Source organism: Apodemus sylvaticus, chromosome 3 (assembly GCF_947179515.1).
Source record: "Apodemus sylvaticus chromosome 3, mApoSyl1.1, whole genome shotgun sequence".
Classification (NCBI taxonomy): Eukaryota; Metazoa; Chordata; class Mammalia; order Rodentia; family Muridae; genus Apodemus; species Apodemus sylvaticus.
Window position 1 is genome coordinate 147621346 of NC_067474.1, and position 23355 is coordinate 147644700.

The window sequence follows — 23355 nt, forward strand, 5'->3', positions numbered from 1 at the left end:
TGCATACGCCTAATGTACTTGTTCCATGATGGACTGGGATAAAGCAAGGGTCAGGGTGTAGGAATGGAGGTGCAGTACACACCTTCCAGTGTGATTATGTGATCTAAGATTTTTATTGCCACTGTGAGAGGTATGATTTAATCGCACCACAGAGCACTCAAGTTACATCTTTGCTGTTACTGCTGTTTTTGAGACATGATCTCTCTCTGGTAGTGCAGACTAGCCTGGACCTTACATTGTAGCCCAGGCTGGCCTCAAGCTTCTATCAAGGTAAATCATCCATCCATTCATCCATCTATCCAACCATGCATCCATGTATCCATCCATCCACCCATTCACGCATCCATCCATCTATCCAGCCAGCCAGCCAGCAGCTAATCCATCTGTCCACCCATCTGTCCGTCCATCCATCCATCCATCCATCCATCCACCCATCCATCCATCCATCCATCCATCCATCCACCCATCCATCCATCCATCCTTTTGTTCACTTACTCTTCCAGTTTACTGATACTTACCAGCTTGGGCAGGATAAACCAGAGGGGACCCTCCCCTTGAGGACTTCATAGGCCCATACTAACAAGAGCAGGGCATCTGTAGATCAGGAAACTGGATAGGAAGGCCACCGTGGCATCAGGCTGTAGAGTGTAACTCTGCTTAAGAGGAGGGAGAAGGCGCAGGTTTCCAGGAGAACAGGCATCTGAGCTAGGGTTTGGAGACGCAGTGCAAGGTGTGTGCTCCATTCCAGAAAAAGCCCAGCACTTGGGAGGGAGTGCGCTGCTTCTGGAGGTGGAGGACAGGACTTAGTCTATAAAGGCTTCAGGTACTATCATACGCTGGGGGTGATGGGTCTTCATCAGAGGTGGTGGCTGTAGGGTGGTGAAGAGGGAAGAGATAGAGAGAGCGAGACTGTAGTCTCAGGGACTCCATGGGCTTGGAAGACTCCTCTTTGCTTCCTTCCTCTCAGAGCCGCTAGCACTCAATAAACTCCCTCGCCCCAAAGGAGCCATGCCTGCTAGCTAAGCATCTTTCAGGAAATGGCCTAAAAGTCACGTGGATTCTGTCCACCCAAGAATAGGAACTCAGGCACTGGTTAGAGGCAGCCCGGGGCTCCACCCGGAAGTGAAGAGGGACTCCTAGCATTCAAGGTTGGAGACACCAGAAAGATTTCCAGGGCCGCTAAGATCGCACACTGAGTGACAAGGCCCGGGGAAGTAACTCTGAGGAGAGTTTAGCAGAGGTTCTTAACCTTCATGACGCTGTGACCCTTTAATCTCATTCCTCGTGTTGTACTGAACCCCAACCATACATTTATTTCATTGCCACTTCATAGTTGTAACTTTGCTACTATCTAATATGCAGGATATCTGATATGGGGCCCCAAACAGGGTCACAAGCCACAGGTTGAGGATCCCTGGATCAGAGTCTTTTTGTTTTTGTTTCTTGAAACAGGGTTTCTCTCAGTAGCCCTGGCTGTCCTGGAGCTCATTCTGTAGACCAAGTTGGCTTTGAATTCAGAGATCCCCCTGCCTCTGCCTCCTGAGTGCTGGGATTAGAGGCTAGTGCCACCATCAAGGAATATTTTTGAAAGCATCTGTAGAGGTGTTTGATAAGTACTTTGCATTATTCCAATTCATCTTTGCATGGTCAGAAACATGATTTCCCCAAGATCAAATTGATCAATATTGATAATGTCAGGAGCAACTGAAGGTGGTCTAGAGGTTCCCAGTCTCTTGAACTCAAGTCCCAGCGTCAAGAACGCCCTCTGACCTCTGAGAACGGTGCATTCTGGGATTTGAAGTCTCACGTGCAACTCCTCGTCACTGTGGGCCAATAATATTCCGACACAGTCCGCTATGCCCGCCTTCGCTGCCCGCTGGTTCGTTAGAGGTCCTTTCGGAATTAGCCAATGAGAAGTGCTCAGGTCCTGGTCGCCTGGGAAACCCCGAGACAACAAGATGGCGGCGCCGCGGGACGGCTCGCTGGACCCTTGGTGAGTCCCAGCTCCGGGCCTTTCTGACCCGCTAAGTCTTCCCGCAGGCCGCGGCCCTCGCCTTGACTCCGAGGGCCGGCGACCTGCATGGCTTGGCTCAGGAGGGACGTGGGGACCCTACTCACCATGTCCGCGCGTGGAGGCGGAGCAGGCGGCAGGATCCTGGGGCGGGCTTTGTGCGCAGTAGCCTTCACAACGCAAGCGCGCCCAGCAAGGGATTAGGAGGATGTCACTTAGCTATCAGGCTGTCGCCGAGCCTTGGGCAGCACTGAGTTTGGTCCTCAGAATGAAGAGACATAGGGCACGTTTGTAACCCTCAACCGGAGGCGACAACCGTACTTTTACAGAATTCATGGGTTGTAGTGAGATAGTGAGATACTCTATGTAGGGACAGAAGCAAGAGGATTGGAGTTCGAACCCTATCTGACTGCATTGCGAGGCCCAGGCCAACCAGGGCAAATCAGCGAGACCTTACCTCAAAATTTAAAATATAAAACAAAGCCAGGAGTGATGACTTACACCTTTAATCCCAGCACTGGGGAGGCAGAGGCAGAAGGATCTCTTGAGTTTGAGGCCAGCCTGGTTTACAGAGTGAGACTCTTGTCTCAAAAACAAAAAACAAATAATTAAAGAAAATAGAAGCTGGGCCTGGTGGTCTGCAGACCTGTAAACCTACTCAGGAGGCTGAAACAGGAGGATCACATGTTCAAAGTCAGCCTGGACTTTAGAGCCAGTTCAAGGCCATTTGGGGCAAAGACCTTTATATATAGATAATATGTATTATATATTTATTATTATTTTGTACATGTATGTGTCTGCATGTATGTATGTGCACCACATGCATGCCTGGTGTCAAAGGAAGCCAGAGGCAGGCATCACCTCCCCTGGAACTGGAGTTACAAGAGGGTTCTGAGTTACAATTTAGTTACTGGGAACCAAAGCCAGGTTCCCAAGAGCAGCAATTGCTCTTAACCTCAGGGCCATTTTCAAGCTTAAGACTTTATTTCATAAAGAGGAATAAAACTCTAGATATAGCTCAGCACTATTGTACTGATGTAGCTTATGTAAGGCCCTGGGTTCAATCTCCAGCCCTGAAAATGCTCATAATTAAAAATACATTTAAGGGACTGGAGAGATGGCTCACCAGTTAAGAGCACGGACTGCTCTTTCAGAGGTCCTGAGTTCAAATCCCAGCAACCACATGGTGGCTCACAACCGTCTGGAATGGGATCCGATGCACTCCTCTGGTGTGTCTGAAGAGAATGAAAAGAGTATACTTACATTAAATAAATAAATCTTCAAAATAAATAAATAAATTTAAAAGGACTGAGTGTATTGCACAGTGGGAAAGTACTTCCCTAGCATTTCAGGTCCCAGTGCCAAAACAGCAGCAACAAAATATCTTTGGCCAGGGTGGGGGTGGGGGTGGGGGTGGGGGAATGAGGGGGGCGCCCGGCACAGCCATGCCTAGGAGGACTTCCCAGTCTGAAGGCATTAGTTAGGTCTTTATCATCAGAGCCAAGAGCTTAAAGGAACAGCAGTGTAATAGCTCCTGAGGAGACGTGCCAACGTTTGATCTGAAGGGATTGGGAGCTGATAGGGTGAAGAGAGAACAGAGAGAGGAAAACAGTGCCCTTGGGTGATGGGGCCCATAGAGGGGGAGATGGAGGGGCGACTCTCCGGGTCATTTTTATGCTTCATTTATTTGAGATGTCCAGAATGGGTAGATCTGTCAGGAGCCACCTAGGGTTGGCTGGGAGAAATAGGGTGGGAACTGGAGGGTAAGCTATCAAGGTGTACAGGGTTTTTGTTTGTTTTTTAAGTCGGTCTCCTGTAACTCTGACTGGCATGATATGTGCTCTGTAGCCCATGCTAACCTTGAGCCCGGCCTTGCCCTTGCCAGCTCACGGGTGTGCACCCTTGCACTTGGCTTTGCAGAGTTTTGGGTGAGTTGTGTCTGTGATCTCTACATGCAGAGGCAGGAGGATCTCTGTGACCTTAGGCCAACTAGCGCTACACAGTAAAATCTTTTCTCAAACTAACAAGGGGCTGAGGGGAGATAGGTCAGTTGGTAAAGCACTGGCCTAGCAAAGCTTGAGGGCCTGACCTTGAGCTCTAGAATGTATTAAAAAATGAGACAAAATGAAGAAGTGCGAAGCTTTGCAAGCTGGCAGCGGGTCCAGGCGCCTGCCGCCATGGCTGAGCACCCGGATTCCATCCCCAGGACCCGCAGTATGGAAAGAGAAAGCTGTTCGCTTCAGGGTTATCCTCTGATTTCCACATGCACTTCATGGTGTGCATGGGCACATCTGCACATGCAAATAAATAAACAAACAAATCAATGTTCAAAACAGAGACCCACACATGGCCCAGGCCACCCCTGTGCTGGGGAAATGGAGGCACGTGGGTCCCTGTGGCTTGCCGCTTACCAGCTTAGATTGTTTCACAAGTTCCAGTCCAGTGACAAATCCTCTATGTGTTTTTAAAAATAAAAGTGTGGCGAGTGCCTGGGGCTGGACTCCAGGTGGCCCTCCGAGCTCGGCCGTGCATATGCACCTGCCCATGAGTGCAGGACTGTGACACTGGGAGACTGAGGCAGGAGGCTCACACATTAGAGGCTATCCTGGACTAGCTAGGAAGGCTTTGTCTCAACAACAAAACCAACAAAAACCCAAAACATTCAAAAAGAACTCTTGCCAGATGGTGGTGGCAGCGGCGGCGCACGCCTTTAATCCCAGCACTTGGGAGGCAGAGGCAGGTGGATCTCTGAGTTTGAGGCCAGCCTGGTCTACAGAGGGAGTTCCAGGACAGCCAGGACTATACAGAGAAACTCTATCTAAACAAACAAACAAACAAAAACAATCTGAAAAAAACTTTTAATTTTATACTTTGAAATGAAATGAAGAAGTTTATGAAGTCTGGCTAGGTAAAGCTAAGTGAGAAAAAGGTGGTTAGCTGTCATCTGATTCCACTTATGTAACTTTATCAGAGAAAGTCCCAGAGCTGAGCAGGAACGGTGGGCCATCTCCCTACTCCTGGTACTCCGGAAGCAGGAGCAGGTGCGTTCGCTGAGTTCTAGACCCACTAGTGCTGCATACTGAGACCTTGACTTAATAAGTAAATAAAGAATTAAAGAAAGAAAAGAAAAAAAAAAAGAAAGAAAATGCCAGATTAAAGTCCTGCTGTTCAGGCCTGCGGCCTGTCATGGTTGTGAGCACAGTGAAGGAAGCCACTAAGGGAGCTGTCCTATTTAACCGCATAAGTCACGAGGGAGCCCAGACCCGCCGAGCCATGCAGGGGTGTGCTGAGGATGTTGGATGATAGGGTGAGACCTCTGGTCCTGGCTGAGGAAAGGGTGTGGCATGAGGAGAAGGGTGAGGGAGGCAGCCTCCAGGCGGCATGCAGTGTCCAGTGTCCTCCCTGCAGGGATAAAGACCCTGCTGAAAGGGGCCTGGGGAGGAGCCTGTATTTCCCTGATACTTCCCAGGTCTCAGTCCAACACGGAGGGAAGTCAGGCATGGACTGACACTCACACTTCTTATTCAACCCAGGACCTCCCAGCCCAGAGTGGCTCCGCCCACAGAGGAGTGGGCCCGCCCTCGGCGGTCATCAATCAAGGATAGGCCACTGCCTTGGCTCCAGTCTCATTTGATGAGGCATTGTCTCAATTGTGGGGCTCCCTCTTCTCGGGTGACTCTAGCTTGTGTCACCTTGACAGAAACTAACCCTCACCTCAGGCGAGGCCAGTGCTGCATTTCCAGAGCACTGCTTTGAATTTAACCTGATAAAGACTCATCTCAGACCCTCCCTAATGGAGACCCCCTCTCTGGCTCTAGGCTTGTTAGATTTCAGTCACATCATGTAGGGAACAGAGCGGCGACTCTTAGTTACAGATGGCTGTACACATGTCTGTCCTTCATGGGAAGGACTGACTGTCAACATCTTTGTGCATTAGTCCCACCCACTGTGTACCAATGACAGTGACCCACAGAGCCATGGCCCAGCCCTCAGGTGTCTCCTTTGAGCTTGGCACTGGGCAGATGCTTTAGGGCTTTGTCCCTGCCATATCATCTGCCTGGTAGGGGCTGAGACCGTGCACGGTTCGCATGGGCGGAAACGACGTGCCTTGTAACACTGCACAGTAGAGCACGTTCCCAGGCCCAGAAACTTGTGTCCATAGTACATGACTGTGTTTTCAGTGACTTAACTGCGGGTTGCCATTCTGCCTCAGAGATGACGGAGGTGGTACCTGACTCCTGGAAGCCAGGAGGAGATACCTTGGCTTTATGCCTACCAGCTCTGGTGGGTCAGTAATTACACAAGCCTTTTGGGTAGTCTGTGGCCACACTCTAAGTTTGGAGAAGTTGCAGGCCCTGCACCCCATCAGGCAACAACTTCCATGTTCAGAACAGAGAAGCGGCATCTCAGAGGAGACATCCTGTCAGGAACCTCACCCCACATTGGAGAAGTGAGGCCTGCGTCTCTCCCTGAACAGTGCTTCCCTTCAGGAAAAGCTGCAGCCCCTCCCCCCCCTTGTGACCTGAGGCCCTGGGTCTCTGTCCCCAAGGACTGACTTCCCTCTTTCCTCTCAGGAGTCCCTGACAGTGAACCTCAAGCCTAGAGCTATGAGCTCACCTCTGGCCTCTCTTAGCAAGACACGGAAGGTGCCCCTGGAGTCGGAGTCTGCGAATCCTGGGTAAGGAGCCAGCCGGCCCCCAGGTCCTTCTGTTCCTGCCCTGTCTCCTCTGTGATCCTTCCCTCACCAGAGGAGAATGATCCCAGCATCTTGGGGAAAACAAAGAGCAGCTAGTGGTTTTCCGTGTCTACCTTCCTTCTCTCTGTGCCTTCAGGAAACTGTGGTTTGTGCTGACCAAAGATAGATGGGGCCTCCCTGTGTGGCACAGCCCTGTAAGGGTGGCTGTGAGCGGCTGTTCACCAGCACCCACAACATGAATGTGCCGACAGCCTGGGCCAGGCTCTGTGCTGGGCTCTTTTACATGCTGATGCCTTCCTTGTATCTTGAGGCAGTCCTCACGCAAAGCCTTTTCTATCTCCTGTTCCCTTGCTGCTTTTTCGTAGAGTCTGGCTCAGGCCGAGGTGATTAACCAGAGAGGTTAAGCAGCAGCCCCAGGGGCCCACAGCACTTCAGGGAGAAGCCAGGGTCAGCATTGGGCTTTGGAAGCTTGTGGTCTCCCCATCCAAAATGGCCTTGTAGGGCCCTCAATTTTCTGTTGGGAGGAGTCAGGCATTGGACAGTGTGCCCCTTGGCTCACCCTGGCTAAGGAGAGGTGCAGTGGGAGTCTTCAGGAGACAGAGAGGCTTAACCTCTATCGCTTTAGCTTTGCATGGGGTCTAGAACTTTCCCTTGGTGGCATTCCAAGGTGCTTAATTAATATTTGTTCCTTCTTCCTGCCCGGGTCCCCAGGAGGCGAGGGATAAGAATCTACGGAGATGGTGAGTGTGTGCCCTGTCCCTACGTCCCCTCCCCTCTCACCAGCCTGCATCTCCTTACAACTGGGCATGCAAGGAAAGAGCATGCTGAGGTCTCGTGAGGCCGGGCGTCTGGCCTGCTCCCTGGACTCCAGCTCCCCACCCATTGCTCAGGGGTCTGGGCCGCACACTTGCTCTGATCCCTCAGCAGAGAGATTCACACCATCATAAAATTCTGCCCAAGAGAAGGTGGTTATGGGTACCTCAGAGCCATGGCAAGGCCAGAGATGCGGACCTCAGTCTCTCTCTTGTAGCCTTCTCTCCCTGGGGCCCTGGCCTCACCACTGGCCTGATTGGGAACCTTGTAGGGCAGTGTATAAGCTGTTTTATCTTGGCCAGGACCCAGGCCAGAGTGTTCTCTGGGTTGTGGGTCCCAGAGCAGTGACCCAGGTGTTCCTGTCTGCAGAAGATGAAGTGGACATGTTGAATGATGGACAAGACTCAGAAGAGAAGATCTCTTTGCCTTCCTGCTATGGAGGCATCGGTGCCCCTGTGGGTAGGCAAGGTGAGAACAGAGGGTTAGAGGGCCCGGGGCCCCTGCTCAGGGAGAGGCTCTGGGAACAGTGGCTCCTCCTCTCACATGCTAGGTTTAGATGCTGCTCCCACTTCTGGCTAGCTGCCCCAGTGCTTGTACCCCTACACTCATCCAGGAAAGGTTTTAACCTAGAGCCACAGGTTAGGGACCTGACCAAGCCCCAAGCCAGGCTGTGGCTAGAAACCCTCCAGTTTCCATCAAGTGTGTCAACGGGTCTGTGATTGAGGCTCAGAGACAGCGCAGGACCTGAAGTGAGAGCTCAGCCTCTGGTCATCTGCCTCCTCATCCGCATGCTCCAAACAGGGCTGAGTTCCTTAGGAGGCCATTGCACCCGACTCTGTGTCTTCAAAGGGCTGTGTGGAGCTGCCTACAGTAGAATGGGGGCAGAAGGCACTGGGAGGGATCAGGAGATGTTGTGACTAGAAAGAACTTTCCATCAGACGTGACATCTTAAACAACATCAAGATCCTCCTGCTTCCCTGTCCTCTGGGGGCAGAGCACCGGGCTGGCATGCTATAAGGATTTGGTGAGCTGCTGCTTGGTGGGGTCTCTGGCTATCACACAGGGTACTCAGAGCAGAGGCCCCATTAGGCAGCACGAGGGAACTGCCAGGTGATCTTGGACCAGACTTCCCTCCACTTGACACTGGCAGGACTTTCCCAACCCAAATCCCACAGCTACTTAGTCACAAAGCCAGGATCCCTCACCTGGCCGGGCACAGCAGTGTCACACAGCCATCTCCTTCCCTTTTAGGGACTGTATATCTTCTCGCTGCTTCTCCCTGCCACACCTAACTGGAGTGTCCCCACCAAGGTCTCCAATAGGACCTGCCTCTCCTGCTTCATGTCTCTGCTCAGTACTCTGCTCTCCCGCCCTTCCCCCCACCCCCGCCTCCCTTTCCAAGCAGCTCTGTGCTGGCTAGGTTGTTGGTGGAATCCCTTGCTCCCAGGGTCTTTCTTACAGTCCTTCTCAGCGCCACCTTTTCTTCCCCAATATTCCCTGCGGACATTCCAGCTGCCTGGACGCTTCCATCTCCCCAGGCTGCCCCAGTGGTGTGCGCTCTGTATCCTTCCAGATCCTGAATGCATGCGCGTCAGTGGCTTAAGGTGCTTCGGCTCTAAGTCCCTGACAGCCCTCACTGAGTGAGCATGCCCACTAGGGAGATGGTCTCCATTCAGGGACTTGAAAGTGACTCAAGGTAGAGTTAAGGTTTCACCATCTTTCTCCTGAGCCATCCTGGGCTTCCTGCGTGGTCTCATGATCATGGCTGCAGTTCCTGTGTTAGGGGAGTGTCTGTGGTAACAAGGAGGGCTTGTGTTCTTTATCCCACTCTTATCCCCCCCCCCCCAGGAGGGGTTTGCGACAGTCAGGTGGCCTCAGATTTACTGTGTAGCCATAGATGGCCTTGAACTCCTGACCCTCCTGTGCTGCGAGAGAAGTGGAACTTCTCCCGCTCTAGCTCCCAAGCTTTATTTTGAAATTCTTCTTGTACAGAAAAGCTGAAGTAGGAGGACAGTGCCTTCCCATCCTGGCAACTGTGTCTCACTGTGGCCCCTCCCCTTCGGCCTGTACAGAGATACTGGCATGCAGGGGCACCTCGCAGAGATCCGGACAGTCGGGACTAATGCCTTTGGTACCCTGCATGTCCTAATGATAAGGAGACACAGGCGGTGTTTTTGCTGCACCTCTGAGCATGAATACTCCAGTAGCCCTCCTAAGACCCACCTCTTCTCCATTATAGTTCCAAATACCTCGTAGAATGATTTTCCCCTGATTGGGGACCTGAAAGGCAGGGAGACCTCACACATCATTGCAGTATTTATGCCTGGTTAGATCGTACCCAGTTTTTAAAAACAAAACAATGATATTAACTTTTCTTTTTGGGGACAGGATCTTACCATGTAGCCCTGTTGTCCTAGAACTCACTATGTAAATCAGGCTAGCTCCCAACTCAGAGAGATATCCTACCTTTGTCTCCTGAATACTGGGACTAAATAAAGGTCCTCGAGTGGCAGAGTCCAGATGCATTGAGTGATTTACTTCGTGTGTATTTGTCCCCATGTGTGCACACAACGGTGAGTGTGTATGCATCAAAGAAAACTCATTCTTTTCCTCCCATCACGTGTGTCCCAGGGAATCCAAGTTAGGTCACAGGCTTGATGGCAAAGAGACGGCAGTATAGGGAAAAGCCCTTGGTATGAATGTAGGAGGCTTTGAGTTCAAGTCCCCAGTGCCTGTATAAAAGCCTCTCATAGCTGTTTATGCCTATAATCCAACCCCACCATTAGATGTCAGAGACAAGTGGATTGTGGGAGTTTTCTGGCCAGCTAGCCTACCCCAAACAGCAGTCTTCAGGTACAGTTGCCTAGCATGCATATGACCCTAGATTCAATCCATAGAGGAAGGCTTCCAATGTCCTCTTTTGCCTCTGCTTGTGTGTGCATGGGAGTATGTAGTAGCCCTGTACATGTGTATGTGCATATGCGCGCGCGCGCACACACACACACACACACACACACACACACACACACACACGACTTAAATATGGCCTGTATGTTCCCCACTGATGCACACACCCGGAACAAGTCGCTGCACCCTCTGGCCCCCACCCCCCCCACCCCCGAAGCAGCCCACTGACGTCATGGCCTGCGGTAGGACCACAGGAACTGCTCTGTAGAGCTTCAAGCGCTCCTCCCACCCACTTGTCCCCTGCTGTTGGAATTGCTGGTTCTGTTCTCGTGGCTTTCTCCCCCTCGTGCTCGCTGCTGTTGGAATTGCTGGTTCTGTTCTCGTGGCTTTCTCCCCCTCTGCCTCCTCTCATCTCAGCCCCAGCTCCAGGCCTGTCACAAGAAACTTTGTCCCCTTGTCAGGCACTGTATTCCATGACTCGGAGCTTATGGCGTCCATGGCCAGGAAGCTGCAGGAGCTGGAGCAACAGTTGAAGGCCCAGAATGAAGAGCTGCTGTCCAAGGTAGGACCCGGGCAGGGGACAGCCAGGGAGGACATTCCTCTAATTGATGGCAAGCTGTGACCTAGGAACAACCTTGGTCCCCATGAGCTGAGCAGAAGGCAGAGGCTAGAATGTGGGCTGGGTAGGGCTAGCCGGCTGCCAAGCAGAGGCGGTGAGCTGGACACAGAGCCCGTGACGTGGGCTGTGCCTTTCTCAACTAGTGTGACTGTTAGAGAGATGGGTTGTCTGAGGCTCAGGCGCAGGGGCTGTACCAGAGGTTTACGCTCACACTCAGGCAAAAGGTGTGTCCTGCCCAGTGGAAGGGCTGACGTTCACTCCTCTCCACCCTCTGGGGCTCTGGGACCCACCAGGGCGTCCACTCACCCTGAGTCTCACTGCTTCAGGAGCAGAAGATCCTGGCCCTGGAGGATTTGGTGCAGACCCTCCAGCAGCACCAGAGTAAGAAGCCCTTGGTCAGGTCCTCGGTTGGGTCCATGGTTCATGGGTGCTGGACAGAGACTTATGGGTATCAAGGCTCCAACAGCATCAGGCAGACTCCTGGCGGGGTCTGGACAGCTGGGACCAGGGAGTTAAAACTACCCAGTGCCTTATGCCCAGACCGCACTGTCCAGAGCACGGAGGAGCCACTCCAAGGGATGAAGGGATGGATGCCCCTGAGAGTCAGTTCAGGCGACCCCCTTCCCCACCTACCAGCGTTAGGAGAGAGGTCTAGAGTCTAGACGGACTTGGGCAGTTCTCAGAGGGTCCCCAGAAGACCTTAGGGGCAGAGCGCCCGCAGCCTCCAGTCATGGCAGTAGAATTCCTCACCCACTTCTTCCCCAGACAGTGCATCCCTGCAGAGGCAGGAGGAGCTGGAGACACAGTGCATTCAGCTGCAGCGGCAGGTTGGCGAGATGGAGGTAAGAGTCGGGGCTGGTGACGTGGGCAGCCAGGCTGCTGTCCCTGGTCTAGAGCTGCCTGGAAGGATTTGCAGCTGTGCCCCTCAGCCCCTGCCTGTTTCCCTGCTCTGGGCTGACTCCGAGTTTAGAACTGGGGGTGGGGGCGGGGGGATGGGGGGAATAGGGGTGAGGATGGGGTGGGGGGTGGGAGGATGGGGGTGGGGTGGGGGGATTGGGTGGGGGCGGGTATCCGGCACCATGATGACACATCACTCCTTTTGGGTCCGAGTCAAACCCTGAGCACACGCCCACTCTTCCTTAATATACTTCTTTAAGCTCCACTTGCTCTCTCCCGAGTCAGCGAGTCTGTGCTGTGGGAGTGTGGTTGGGCCCTGCTCTCCTAACTGGAACTTCCCTGCGCTCCAGCGGCCCAGTGCAGACTCCTCATCCTCTGCCCTCAGCGTGCCTTATCTCTCTTCCCCTGTGGGACTCGAACCTCCACAAGGGGTGCATAGCTCACTCCAGGCTTAGTGCCAGGTGGTCTCCTGCCTCAGGCACTTCTTCCACTGGGAATTGTGGTCACGCTGTAAGACTTGGGGGGGGGCACCCACTCTTGCCTCCTTAAGCTAGAGCTCAGGTCTCTGCTGGCCCCCTTCAGAGTCCTTTCTGAAATGTCTCTCTTCAAGTAGAAGTGTTTCCAAAGCTCCAGCCTACTGCAGGCCTGCTCACATCTGGCTGCAGCTGTGCCTCACCAGCCTGCTGGGAATGCGGCAGGAGCGTGGGGTGGGGCCAGCCTCAAAGCAGAGCGCACCCAGGGCTCAAGCATGCACCTTTCACATGTTTATTGAGTCGTTCATTTTTTTTGGTTTTTTTTTTTTCCAGACACAGAGTTTCTCTGTGTAGCCCTGGCTGTTCTGGAGCTCCTTTGTAGACCAGGCTGGCCTCCAACTCAGAGATCAGAGATCAGCCTGCCTCTGCTTCCCAAGTGCTGGGATCAGAGGTGTGTGCCACTGCCGCCCGGCTGATTCATCAACTGAACAAACCCACAGTATCTATCCTAGTAGACACTGCTGCCACTGGGCTTGTGTCATCTGTACAGAAAGTCATGGCCGCCACATGCACAAGGCTGACAGTCCAGAGACGCTGGGAGTCATGTGTGACGAGACAAAAGGACGCGAGAGTGCAGGAACTACTTGGGACCACTGAGGCGGAGCTGGAGCTGGGGTGGGGGCGGCAGACTTGGGATACACCTGCCACATAAACCTGGCTGGAAGTCACGAGAATGGGTGGGAGAAAGAGAGGTCAGGCCAAGCAGGCCGCACTGTGGGCTCTGCTGGAGGGAGTTCTTATGTATGTGAGACTAGAGACTGTGGGAGCGTGGGCGGGGTGGGGTGGGGTGGGGCGGGGCTGGACGGAGCTGGGCGCCGGGAACCTCACAGGTGGATGGGGGGGAAAGGGCAGAGAAGCATGTGTGTGTGTGTGTGTGTGTGTGTGTGTGTGTGTGTAGCTCTGCGTTGAAAGAGGTGCAGACAGAACCGAGACAGGATTTCACAACAGCAGGCAGTTGGTCAGTTGGTGGCCACGCCACAGGCAGGGCAGTGAGCTGAGGAGCAGAAGGGCAGAGAAGAGCGTGGTTACAGAAACACAGACTACTCTAACCAGGTGTGGTGGCACACGCCTTTAATCCCAGCACACAGGAGACAAGGGCAGGTGAATCTCTGTGAGTTCGAGGCCAGCCTGGTCTATAAAGCAATATAGACAGCCAGCTATACAAACCCTGTCTTGGAAAAGAAAAAACGAAAAAGAAAACAAAAACCGTCTAACTTGTAGACGACTCTTCCTGGGCAGGGAAGGGCTCAGTCAGTAAAGCTCTTGCCTTGCAAGCAGGGCCTTTGTTCTGTCCCTAAAACCTATTTAAAAGCCAGAGTGGTTCCATGGAGCGGTCATCTCAGAGCTGGGGAACAGAGTTGAGTAGATCTCAGGGGCTTACCGGGTAGCCTTGGCACCCAGTAGACACCAAGATGGATGGGGCTTGAAGAGGAACACACCTGGCCTGTCCTTTGGCACCACATACAAGTACATATATGCATGCGCACACATATGGGATCACAGACACATGAGCACATGTACACACAGGCTAGTATGGCAGAGAAGAGGGAGGCTCACTCTTGTAGAGCAGGTGACTTGGCCTCTTCCTCGTGCTTACGCCAGACCCGCAGAGGTGGCCAGCTCTATGGAGTTCTGTGTTAGGTACTGGCATGAGCATGGCAAGACAGGACTGTCATGTCTTCCTCATAGAGAAGGAGCAGAACCTGCCGTCATAGAGGTCAAGGGCTTTGGGGTCACAGGCAGGAAGTGCTCAGTGCCTCTGGCACATTCTATGTCCAGGCTGCCCTGGGTTGACCGGGGATGGGGGCGTGGGGCTGGCCAGGTGATGTTTTCCATGGGAACTGGGCAGGTGGTGCAGCACCGCCTCTCCCTCTTCTGCCTGACAGCGGTTCCTCAGTGACTATGGCCTGCAGTGGGTGGGCGAGCCCATGGACCAGGAGAACTCAGAGGAAAAGACAGTCTCTGAAAATGATGAGCGAGACTGGATGAAGGCCAAGAAGTTCTGGAAGCCAGGTAGAGCATCTGCCCTGGCCCCGCCCACCAGCTTCCTGATAGCCTGCCATCTTCCAGAGGCCCATTGTTTGAAGCCCTGGCACCCCAACAATGGGGTGAGGTGGGGTATGTGGGTTACCCAGCACCTTGTCAGGGAAAGAAAAGCCAAGGTCTCCCTCCCCGGTCTGTCTTTCGTCTCTGCCTGCTCATCTGACAGGGGCTCCAGAGTCCTGGAGTCACTAGACATTTGATGCAGACAGGGTTTCTCTGTGCAGCCCTGGCTGTCCTGGAACTCACTATGTAGAACAGACTGGCCTTGAACTCACAGAGATCTGCCTGCCTCTGCCTTCTGAGCACTGGGCTAAAGGCATGCGCTATCACTGCCCAAGGCCACTGTCTTTAAACAAACAAAACCTCACCTGGCATGGTGGTACAGACCTTTAATCCCAGCACTTGTAAGGCTGTGTCAGGAAGATTGAGAGTTCAAAGCCAGCCTGGACTACATAAAGAGCTTGTGTCTGGTTGGGGAGGTGAGACGGGCGGGAAAAGTAAGTGAAGGTATTCTTCCTGTCAGCTTCCCAGGCCTCGCCCACCTCCCTGTTCTGCTGCAGGTTTGTGAGCCAGGGTGTGGGATCTGCTCTGACAGATTTTCATTGTTTGTTGTCCTTCATTTTGATTTGTTTTGTTTGTTTTTTCCAGACAAGGTTTCTCTGTGTAGCCCTGGCTGTCTTGGAACTTGCTCTGTAGAACAGGCTGGCCTCGAACTCACAGAGATCCACCTGCCTCTGCCTCCTTTTGTCATTGGTTAACCACTGGTATTTAGCGGGGACCCAGCCCACCTTGTCGTTAGCGTTGGGACCATAGAGCTGTTTCTGAGACAGAGCCTGTTGTCTTTGGGGGTGAAGAAGATTCATCTCTAGGACTCTAACTCAGACACCTCATTTCCACCCCACCCCTTGTTCAAGGTTGGCTCGTGGCTTGAGCAACCCACTTCCCTCCCCGACTCTCAAGTTCATCGACAAAACGGGGCGCACTCTGCCCTTCAGGGTGACAAGGAAGGAATGTGTCAATATGGAGCCCTTTGCGTGTCTTGCTTCTGCTTCCCAGGCTTTGAGGGGACAGGTATCCTGGTAGTGTCACCAAGCAGTCTAGAGGCCGACAGCAGTGCTGACCCAGAAGGCTCTTCCTGCATAAAACCCCAGACTCCAGGGCCAAGGCCGTGGCTGAGGTGGTAGGGTGTGTACTCAGTGCATAGAGCCCTGGGTTTATCCCCAGCAGCTGTAGGGATGGGCACGGCGACCCACATGTGCAATCTCAACCCCCAGGAGGAAAGACAGGAAGACCAGGAGGTCAGATAATCCCGAGCTGTGGAACAGTTTTGAGGACACCCTGGGCTACAAGAGACCTTGTGTCAAAAAACAAACCCAGGGATGGAGACATGACCAGGGTTAGGAGTGCTTGCTGCTCTTCCAGAGGCCTTCGGCTCCCAGCACCCACACAGGGGGCTCACAAGCACCTGTGACTCCAGCGCCAGGGACCCAAACACACTCTTGAACCCTGTTACAGGCGTCATCCTACCGTGTACTTGGGCCTGGATTTTATCCCTCTCCCCTAAATTGAGGCAGAACTTCACTATGTAACTCTGGCTGTCCTGGAACTCTGGCATGGAATTTGCTGTGTAGACCAGGCTAGCCCCAACTCAGAGGTACTCCTGCCTCTGCCTCCAAGTGCTAGGACTAAAGCCGTGTGCCATGCCCGTCTCTTACCGCTTTCAAAGCATTTTGAATAAACAGCCTTGGCATGGGCCAGACGGTATTTCATATAGAAAACTAAGGTAGAGTGTCTGAAGACTATTGACCAGAGGGCGTTGAGAGCCCACTGGGAGGTGGTCCCAGTCATTTGATAGAAGATGAGGTAGGTGTCACTGCTGTGGAGGACAAGAGGAAACGCGAGATTTGGGAGGTGGGGTCCTTGGTCTTTTTGACTGATGGGGGGTGGGTCAGAGACGGCCCTGGAGCACTCTGTGAGAAGGTGGGAGGAGCACGTGTGGCCCAGGCTGTGGGAGGTAACCTGAGGCCCTGCTGGACAAGATCTGTGGGTCAAACGAGAGTAGGGCTCTGATCACAGTTCTCTAGGGACTGAGGCCACAGTAGGTGTCTCTGTGCTTGAGGGTCACTTGCTTTGCCCCTGGAGCCCACCACGACACCCTGGAGAGCAGCCTTCCTTCTGGTGGAAGGTTCTCTGCTTCCTTCAGGAGGGGGCCAGACCTCCTGACTCCAGGCAGGCGGCTACAGAGGTGGACGGCTGGGTCAGCACCTGCCTCTGCAGGCTCCACCCCAGCCATGTTCGGGTTCAGTGCTCTAACCGGTGTTTAAGAAGTACCCAGAGCAGTTGGGAGGCAAATGATCACACCCAACATGACAAGAATGTGTGACCAGGGCCAAGGAAATGGGCTCAGGGCAAAAAGACCAAGGCAGGGGTGCTGAGGGTTCTTGGCAGGGTTCAACATAGGGCATGGTGTAGCCTGAGGCCAGGGTAAGTTGGGACCAACCGCAGCAGCCGCCCTCGGAGCTTCGGGGGCTGTTGGGGTCCCCTTTTACACACGAGGAAGTTAAGACTCAGAAGCTTGTCCTGGCCTACGGAGCTCACAGCAGCAGCCCTGGCTGTATGGCCTCCCCTCAGGAGGCAGGAAGAGGGTCAAGAGGTCAGGCTCAGCTTCCTACAGTGTGGGCTACATAGACCCTGCCTTAAAAACAAAGCCAAACTCCTAACGTTACATGAAGTCTCAAAGGTCTTCCCTTGCACTATGACCCTTCCTAGAAAGGGGTCCTAGCCGGGCAGTGGTGGCGCATGCCTTTAACCCCAGCACTTGGGAGGCAGAGGCAGGCGGATTTCTGAGTTCGAGGCCAGCCTGGTTTATAGAGTGAGTTCCAGGACAGCCAGGGCTACACAGAGAAACCCTGTCTCAAAAAACCAAAAGAAAAAAAGAAAGAGAAGGGTCCTAGGTAGCTGTGTCCCAAATGCCACCACGGAGCAGCTGCCACCTACAGAGAGCTGAATGAGTCACATAGGCCCTGCAAGGCTCACAGGACCTGGAGCCTGGTACCTCACAAGGCCTCCGAGGGTCAGTAAGTCAGGCCCAGGTCAGGTTCTTAACCTGCCCAGCCCACAAAAGGGACATGTCTCTCTATTGGCTCTGGCCTAGGATGTGTGTGTGGGAGCTCCCGCTACAGGCTGCGATTTTCTCCAAATGAAGGCTTCTGTTGAATGCTGCTTGGCGAGTGCTTGCTGACTTACAAGCAGCCCTGGGCTGGCCAGAGCAGGCTCGTGCTGCCATTCTTCCTGAACGTTTCTCCAGAGCTGAGCTTCCTTCTCCCCAGTGCCCAGCCTCTCCCTCCTGTCCATCAACCTAAGGGCAGCCCAGCCGCCACACCTACTTGGTCCTTTCCTGGCCAAGGCTATTTTCTCCTACTGTTCTAGACAGAAAGCAGACCCGTTCCCACTTCTCTCCACATCCTATCTCTTCTCTGTCTGCTGTCTCTATCCACATCTCTCTTCTGTAGAGATGCTCTGCCGCTGGTCACAGCCCCTGTTCTCCAGGCCAGTATTCTGAGGCAAACACTTGCCATCAGCATTCCTTAGGACCATCCCAGGGACTCCAGCCTGCCCCTCCCCCACTGCCCACCCCGTGTGTCTGTCCCCAAGCCTTGGCTCTGAGGTTGCTTGTTTTAGATAGCAGCCTTGGGCCCATTCTGTGACAGCTTACTCCTGAGTTGTAGGAGGAGGTATGGGGCCGGCCCTAGAGGACAGTCTCTGGCCTTGATCTTAGTTTTCTCAGTTTGCTCCTAAAGTCATTGTGAAGAAAACCCCTGTCGGTATCATTGTGGGGCAGGAGGTGCAATGCAGAGGTGGAATGCAGCCAATACTCTGCTTGCGTCACATCCGCAAAGCCTCGGGTTCAGTTCCCAGGATCTACAAGCTGGGCTGTTGGTGGTCACCCAACAGGGAAGCCCAGAGGCAGGAGCGGCAGGCGTAGCCCTCCAGACAGTAGCCAGTGCCAGGGAGGAGGATCAAGGAGGGCCTAGAGGTCTGCAACTGCAGAGACAGCAGCCAGCACAGGCCCTGCACCTGCACCTGCACTGCCTCTCGGGTGGGGGGCGGCGAGCAGCGCCCTGACCTACATCCTGCCACAAAACAGCTCCAGGAGGCTCCCAGTCCTTCCTGTGCTGGGAGTTTCTACTTCAGGGCATTATTTAACAGAGCCCGGCCAGCACCCCCTCTGCCCAGCACCCCCTCTGCCCAGCACCCCCTCTGCCCAGCACCCCCTCTGCCCAGCACCCTTCTTTTATGGCACCTTCCTGAGTATGCTGGTCTCTTCCTCTGCACCCCTAGAACTGCAGGGCCATGTGTGCAGCAGTTTCCAGAGGAGTCCAGGACCTTGGCAGATGCTCAAGAGTCTGTGACCATCTGGTCAGCAGCTGCCCCCACACCCTAAGAGCCATCTGTCCCCACCCTTCCCCTCCCTCCCTGATGATACAGCTGGGTTCCAAGTTGTCCAGCTTGCCAGGTGGCCTGGGATGGTCCGCCTTTCCTTTTCTAATGCTGTTTCCTCATGAAGAAAGTGGAAACTAAAGGGCCCCTGCCCCCAGCCTTGGGGTTGGCCTGAGGAACATTTATACACCGTAGAACTGATGGACTTGGACAGTTCAGGCTGTTCTGAGTCAGCCCTCACGTGACTGCTTCCTTGGCACCTTAGAGCCACCCAGAACACTGTGGTAAGGCCAGCCAGGAAGAAGTACAGGAGCTGGGATTTGAACCATGAAAGCTGTGATATAGAGCTGGGAGCTTTGCCAGCCCGGTGCCCAGCACGGGTTTAGTATCAAATTTGACTTTGCTCTTTTTTTTTTTCTGTTGTTGTTGTTGTTGTTGTTGTTGTTTTTGGATTTGGTTTTTTTCGAGACAGGGTTTCTCTCTATAGCCCTGTCCTGGAACTCATTCTGTAGACCAGGCTGGCCTCGAACTCAGAAATCTGCCTGCCTCTGCCTCCCGAGTGCTGGAATTGCAGTTGTGCACTACCACCTGGCTTGACTTTTGCTCTTAATGCTGTGCACTGCTAAGAAGCCAGTGAACTCTGTCTGGCCTGTTTCCATCTCTGAAAATGTGAAGAACTATAACCCTTACAATGTAGGAGCAGACATAAGCGGAAGAAATGGAACGATGGGTATTAAGCCCCTGACCCCAGAGTAAGTGTCCTGCTAGGTGTGGTGACACACGTGTGATCCCAGCACTTGGGAGGTGGAGGTAGAATCAGCAGGAGCTCAAGGTCATCCTCGCCACCGTCAGTTCAAGGGAGGTGGGTCAGGGCTCGGATAAAAAGGTCAAGGTAAGTTTCCAGCAGCCGCCATTGTTAGCTAGTGCAGTTGGTGGCCCCTTAGGAACCGAGACCGCTGCTCCGTGTGGGCCCCTCCCCAAGCCAGAGCTGCCAGGGCACGCAGCAGCCACAGAGGCTCATGGGCATCAACCCTTTTGCCAGGGGATTCTTTTGTGCCCCCCGAGGTGGACTTCGACAGACTGCTGGCCAGTCTACAGGACCTGAGTGAGCTGGTGGTGGAGGGCGAGGCCCAGGTGACACCAGTGCCCGGTGGCGCTCAGTTCCGGACCCTCGAGCCCATCCCGCTGAAGCTCTACCGGAATGGCATCGTGATGTTTGATGGGCCCTTCCGGCCCTTCTACGATCCCTCCACGCAGGTAGGATGGAGCTCTGGGTTCATGCTACTCTGGCCTGCTTGGATGTGGTGGGGTGTCATGGTGGGGTGGAGTTTGCCCTCCACAGAGCACACAGGCTCTGCCCCTCCAGTCCTCAGCATTTCCAGAATGTGAGGCTTACAGCTTGCCAACCAAACAGCAGGCTTGGCATAGCATGGCATGGCATGGCCTAGCATGGCTACAGAGGCCTCACCTGTTTACTCCCCTGCAGCGCTGCCTCCGGGACATACTGGATGGCTTCTTTCCCGCAGAGCTGCAGCGGCTGTATCCTGACGGAGTCCCCTTTAAGGTAACCCGCACTCCTCAACCCGCCCTCCTTAACCCACCCTTTCCCTGTGCAGCGTTGGAGAGAATGAGGTTAATTGCTTCCTCGGGGATCAGCCCTCCTAAGAGGGAGCCGTCCACTCAAGGGACCTATCCACTCAGGAGGCCCTGCAGGAGGGGGGCTGGGACCAGAGTGAGGAGGCTGTGTGTCCACAGTGGCCATGAGGCTCCCCCAAGCTGAGCAGCTGACAGTGCCCTCTGCTGGCATCTTGAAGGTACAGCATCGCAGGACAGAACAGTACCCAGCATTCACGGCACCTTAACAGCCTGGGACACCCCAGGAATCTGTAATGCACAGGGGCCTAGGTTCCTCTAGAAGCTTCTGAAACCCCATGGTTAGGGTAGAAGGCAGGGCGCTCGCTGCAAACGCCGAAAAGAAGCAGAGTTGGCTGGGCTGCAAGGACAGGAGAGGCGCCTATCTGGGGCGGGGTGTGAGTGGGAGCAGGAAGAAGCAGGCTCCAGAGGCGGGTTACCGCCACAGCGTGGGCGTGTGCCATCATGATGCACGAGATAGCGTGAGTCATGACTGGGGGTTTCTGAGGTGGCTGTGTGAAGACAGTCTGTGCCTTGACAGACCAGCCGCGGTGGCCTGCAGGGATGGAGTCTGAACTGCAGACTCGACCAGAGCAGGAGCTCTACCCTCTCCTGACATTCAGGCCCCCAGTGGAGGGGGTCTTCAGTACTGTGGCTTCAGCTAGTCTGAGTAAGAGGGCTGCCTGCATCAGCAGGGCTGAGGTGATCGAGGATGAGCTGGGGTGCGCTTATATTGCCCATTGAGGCCTCTGGGCAAGCAGGACTGGGGGTGAGGTTTCAGGGCTGAAGAGTTGGGCTCCCCGCTTCTGTGGCCCTTTCTCCCTGTCAGGTAAGCGACCTGCGAAATCAGGTCTACCCAGAGGATGGTCTGGGCCCATTCCCAGGTGAGGGTCGTGTGGTGGGCCGGCAGAAAATGCGCAAAATCACGGACAGGGTGGAGGAGACTTCCGGTAAGCTGGGCCCGGGTTGGCCGGGGAGGGCTGTGCAGAGCAAGCTCCAGGTGACCTCACCCAGCGCTCAGTCCGCCCTGGGCCAAGGCTCCCAATGCCCTTCCTGCAGGCTCCAGGATGACTGCTGAGAAATTTCTGAACAGGCTTCCCAAGTGTGTAATCCGACAAGGCGAGGTGATTGACATCCGGGGACCCATCAGGGACACCTTGCAGGTGAGGCCAGCCCTAATTACCCAGCAGCCTTCTGCAGGGGACTTTTGTCACCAGCCCTGGCTCAGCCTACAGTCTCTTGCCAGGAGGCAAGGAGACCCTCAGAACTATATCATGTCTCTGTGGAGCTGGTGAGGATTCTGTACCCCGCCCCCACAGGGCAACTGGGTTGGTGGCTGCAACCGAGGGGGTGAGGGTCTGGGTCCAAGGCCCAGGTCACGTTCTTGAGGAGCTGGGCCTAGGTGCTAGATACCTGCTCTGTGCTGCCCTTCCTGCCTCGTTTCTGCCCCTGCCGGCCATGTGCCCCAACAGCTTAGTCTATGGGCATTGTCTGGGGATTGTTGGAGAAAACCAAGGTCACTGTCCGGCATCGAAGGCCCACTTTGGGACACTGCCCTCTCTGTCTCACTTTTCTTTCTGCCTGCCTGCTTTGGTTCCTGGCTTCCCGAGCTGCTGATCGCTGCCAGCTTCAGCCTCCTTTCATTCTGCTGGGGTCCGGGTGACGGTGCTTTAGGGACTGTCCTCGCTCCTGCCACCGTCTGGGCGGGCTTGCTTCCCACACTGGACTTGGAGAATGGCGAGGTTGCCTCCAGAGCCGCCTCTCCTTTCCGTCTCTTCTCGGGCCTCAGTTGACACAGAGCACTTCTGCTCTTTGGCTCACTGGTCCCGTCCAGCCCTGCTCAAGGAGCCAGTCCTCCTAAGGGAGGAGCAGATGATTTAGGTGGGACCACGGCTCCAGCCGCTGTCCATGGCTGCTTTCCAGAACTGCTGCCCAATGCCTGCCCGGATCCAGGAGATCATAGTGGAGACGCCTGCCTTGGCTTCTGAGCGCCAGAGGTGAGGGCGAGGCAGAGAGGTGGGAGCAGGGAGGAGAGCAAGGGAGCGGGGAGCACTGAGGGCCTCGATCTGCAGGATCCAGGAGTCACCTGATATGCCAATGCCTCCGCTCTCCATGCTGCGCATTAAATCTGAGAATGGGGAGCAGGCCTTCCTGCTGATGATGCGGCCTGAAGATACTATTGGCGACGTGCGAAACCTCTTAGCACATGCCAGGTGGGTATGGGGCAGGCCTGGGGCTGCAGGGAGTTCCTGGACCCACGGCCTGGTCTGACGTACTCTGCCGGACACCCAGGGACATGGACTCAGCTGCCTTTGAAATCTTGAGCACCTTCCCACCCACAGTCTACCAGGACGATGCAGTGACTCTGCAGGCCGCAGGCCTGGTTCCCAACGCGACACTGCTGTTACGGACTCGACGGGCCCTGCTGTCGAACCCGGGCTTTGGGACTGGCCCTGGCCCAGGCTCACTGCCCTGAATAAAGTGCCGCCCCTGACATCCTGAGCTCCACAAGGCTCTCCAGAGAGGGCAAGGCTGGGGTAGGGAGGGGTGCTACAGACACTCAGTTCTGTAACTGGAGCCCCACTAGAGCATAACCACTGACTCTGTCCCCTGGGTTCCTGTTCTCCAAGTTGTACTAAGTGGATCCAGTGGAGGGAGTGGCCAGCCCTAGCGGGGTTGACATTCTCTGTCTCAGCTGGGACAGGGGAGCCTCAATGGGGGCAAGGCCTCTGAAGACAACCAGATACATGTAAATCCACAAGCC

The 23355-nt window shown here is 54.5% G+C and overlaps 1 protein-coding gene across 1 annotated transcript; it reads left to right on the forward strand.

Annotated features, from left to right (window-relative positions):
- The first annotated feature begins 1933 nt into the window (after nt 1-1933).
- On the forward strand, nt 1934-23087 carry Ubxn11 (UBX domain protein 11). Its single transcript, XM_052177674.1, has 15 exons — nt 1934-1993; nt 6586-6689; nt 7419-7447; nt 7890-7988; nt 10889-10989; nt 11373-11427; nt 11812-11888; nt 14363-14489; nt 20002-20216; nt 20446-20523; nt 21421-21541; nt 21651-21754; nt 22515-22588; nt 22664-22804; nt 22884-23087. The coding sequence occupies exons 2-15, from the start codon at nt 6619-6621 to the stop codon at nt 23065-23067; spliced, it is 1476 nt and encodes a 491-aa protein (XP_052033634.1). The 5' UTR covers nt 1934-1993; nt 6586-6618; the 3' UTR covers nt 23068-23087.
- The last annotated feature ends 268 nt before the right edge of the window (nt 23088-23355 follow it).

Excerpts from the sequence above, each read along its gene's own strand:
- Ubxn11 (XM_052177674.1), top strand. The coding sequence starts at position 6,619 with ATGAGCTCACCTCTGGCCTCTCTTAGCAAGACACGGAAGGTGCCCCTG. Across the intron at positions 7,448-7,889 it reads GATAAGAATCTACGGAGATG|AAGATGAAGTGGACATGTTG; the intron begins GTGAGTGTGTGC and ends TCCTGTCTGCAG. Across the intron at positions 21,542-21,650 it reads CAGGGTGGAGGAGACTTCCG|GCTCCAGGATGACTGCTGAG; the intron begins GTAAGCTGGGCC and ends CCCTTCCTGCAG.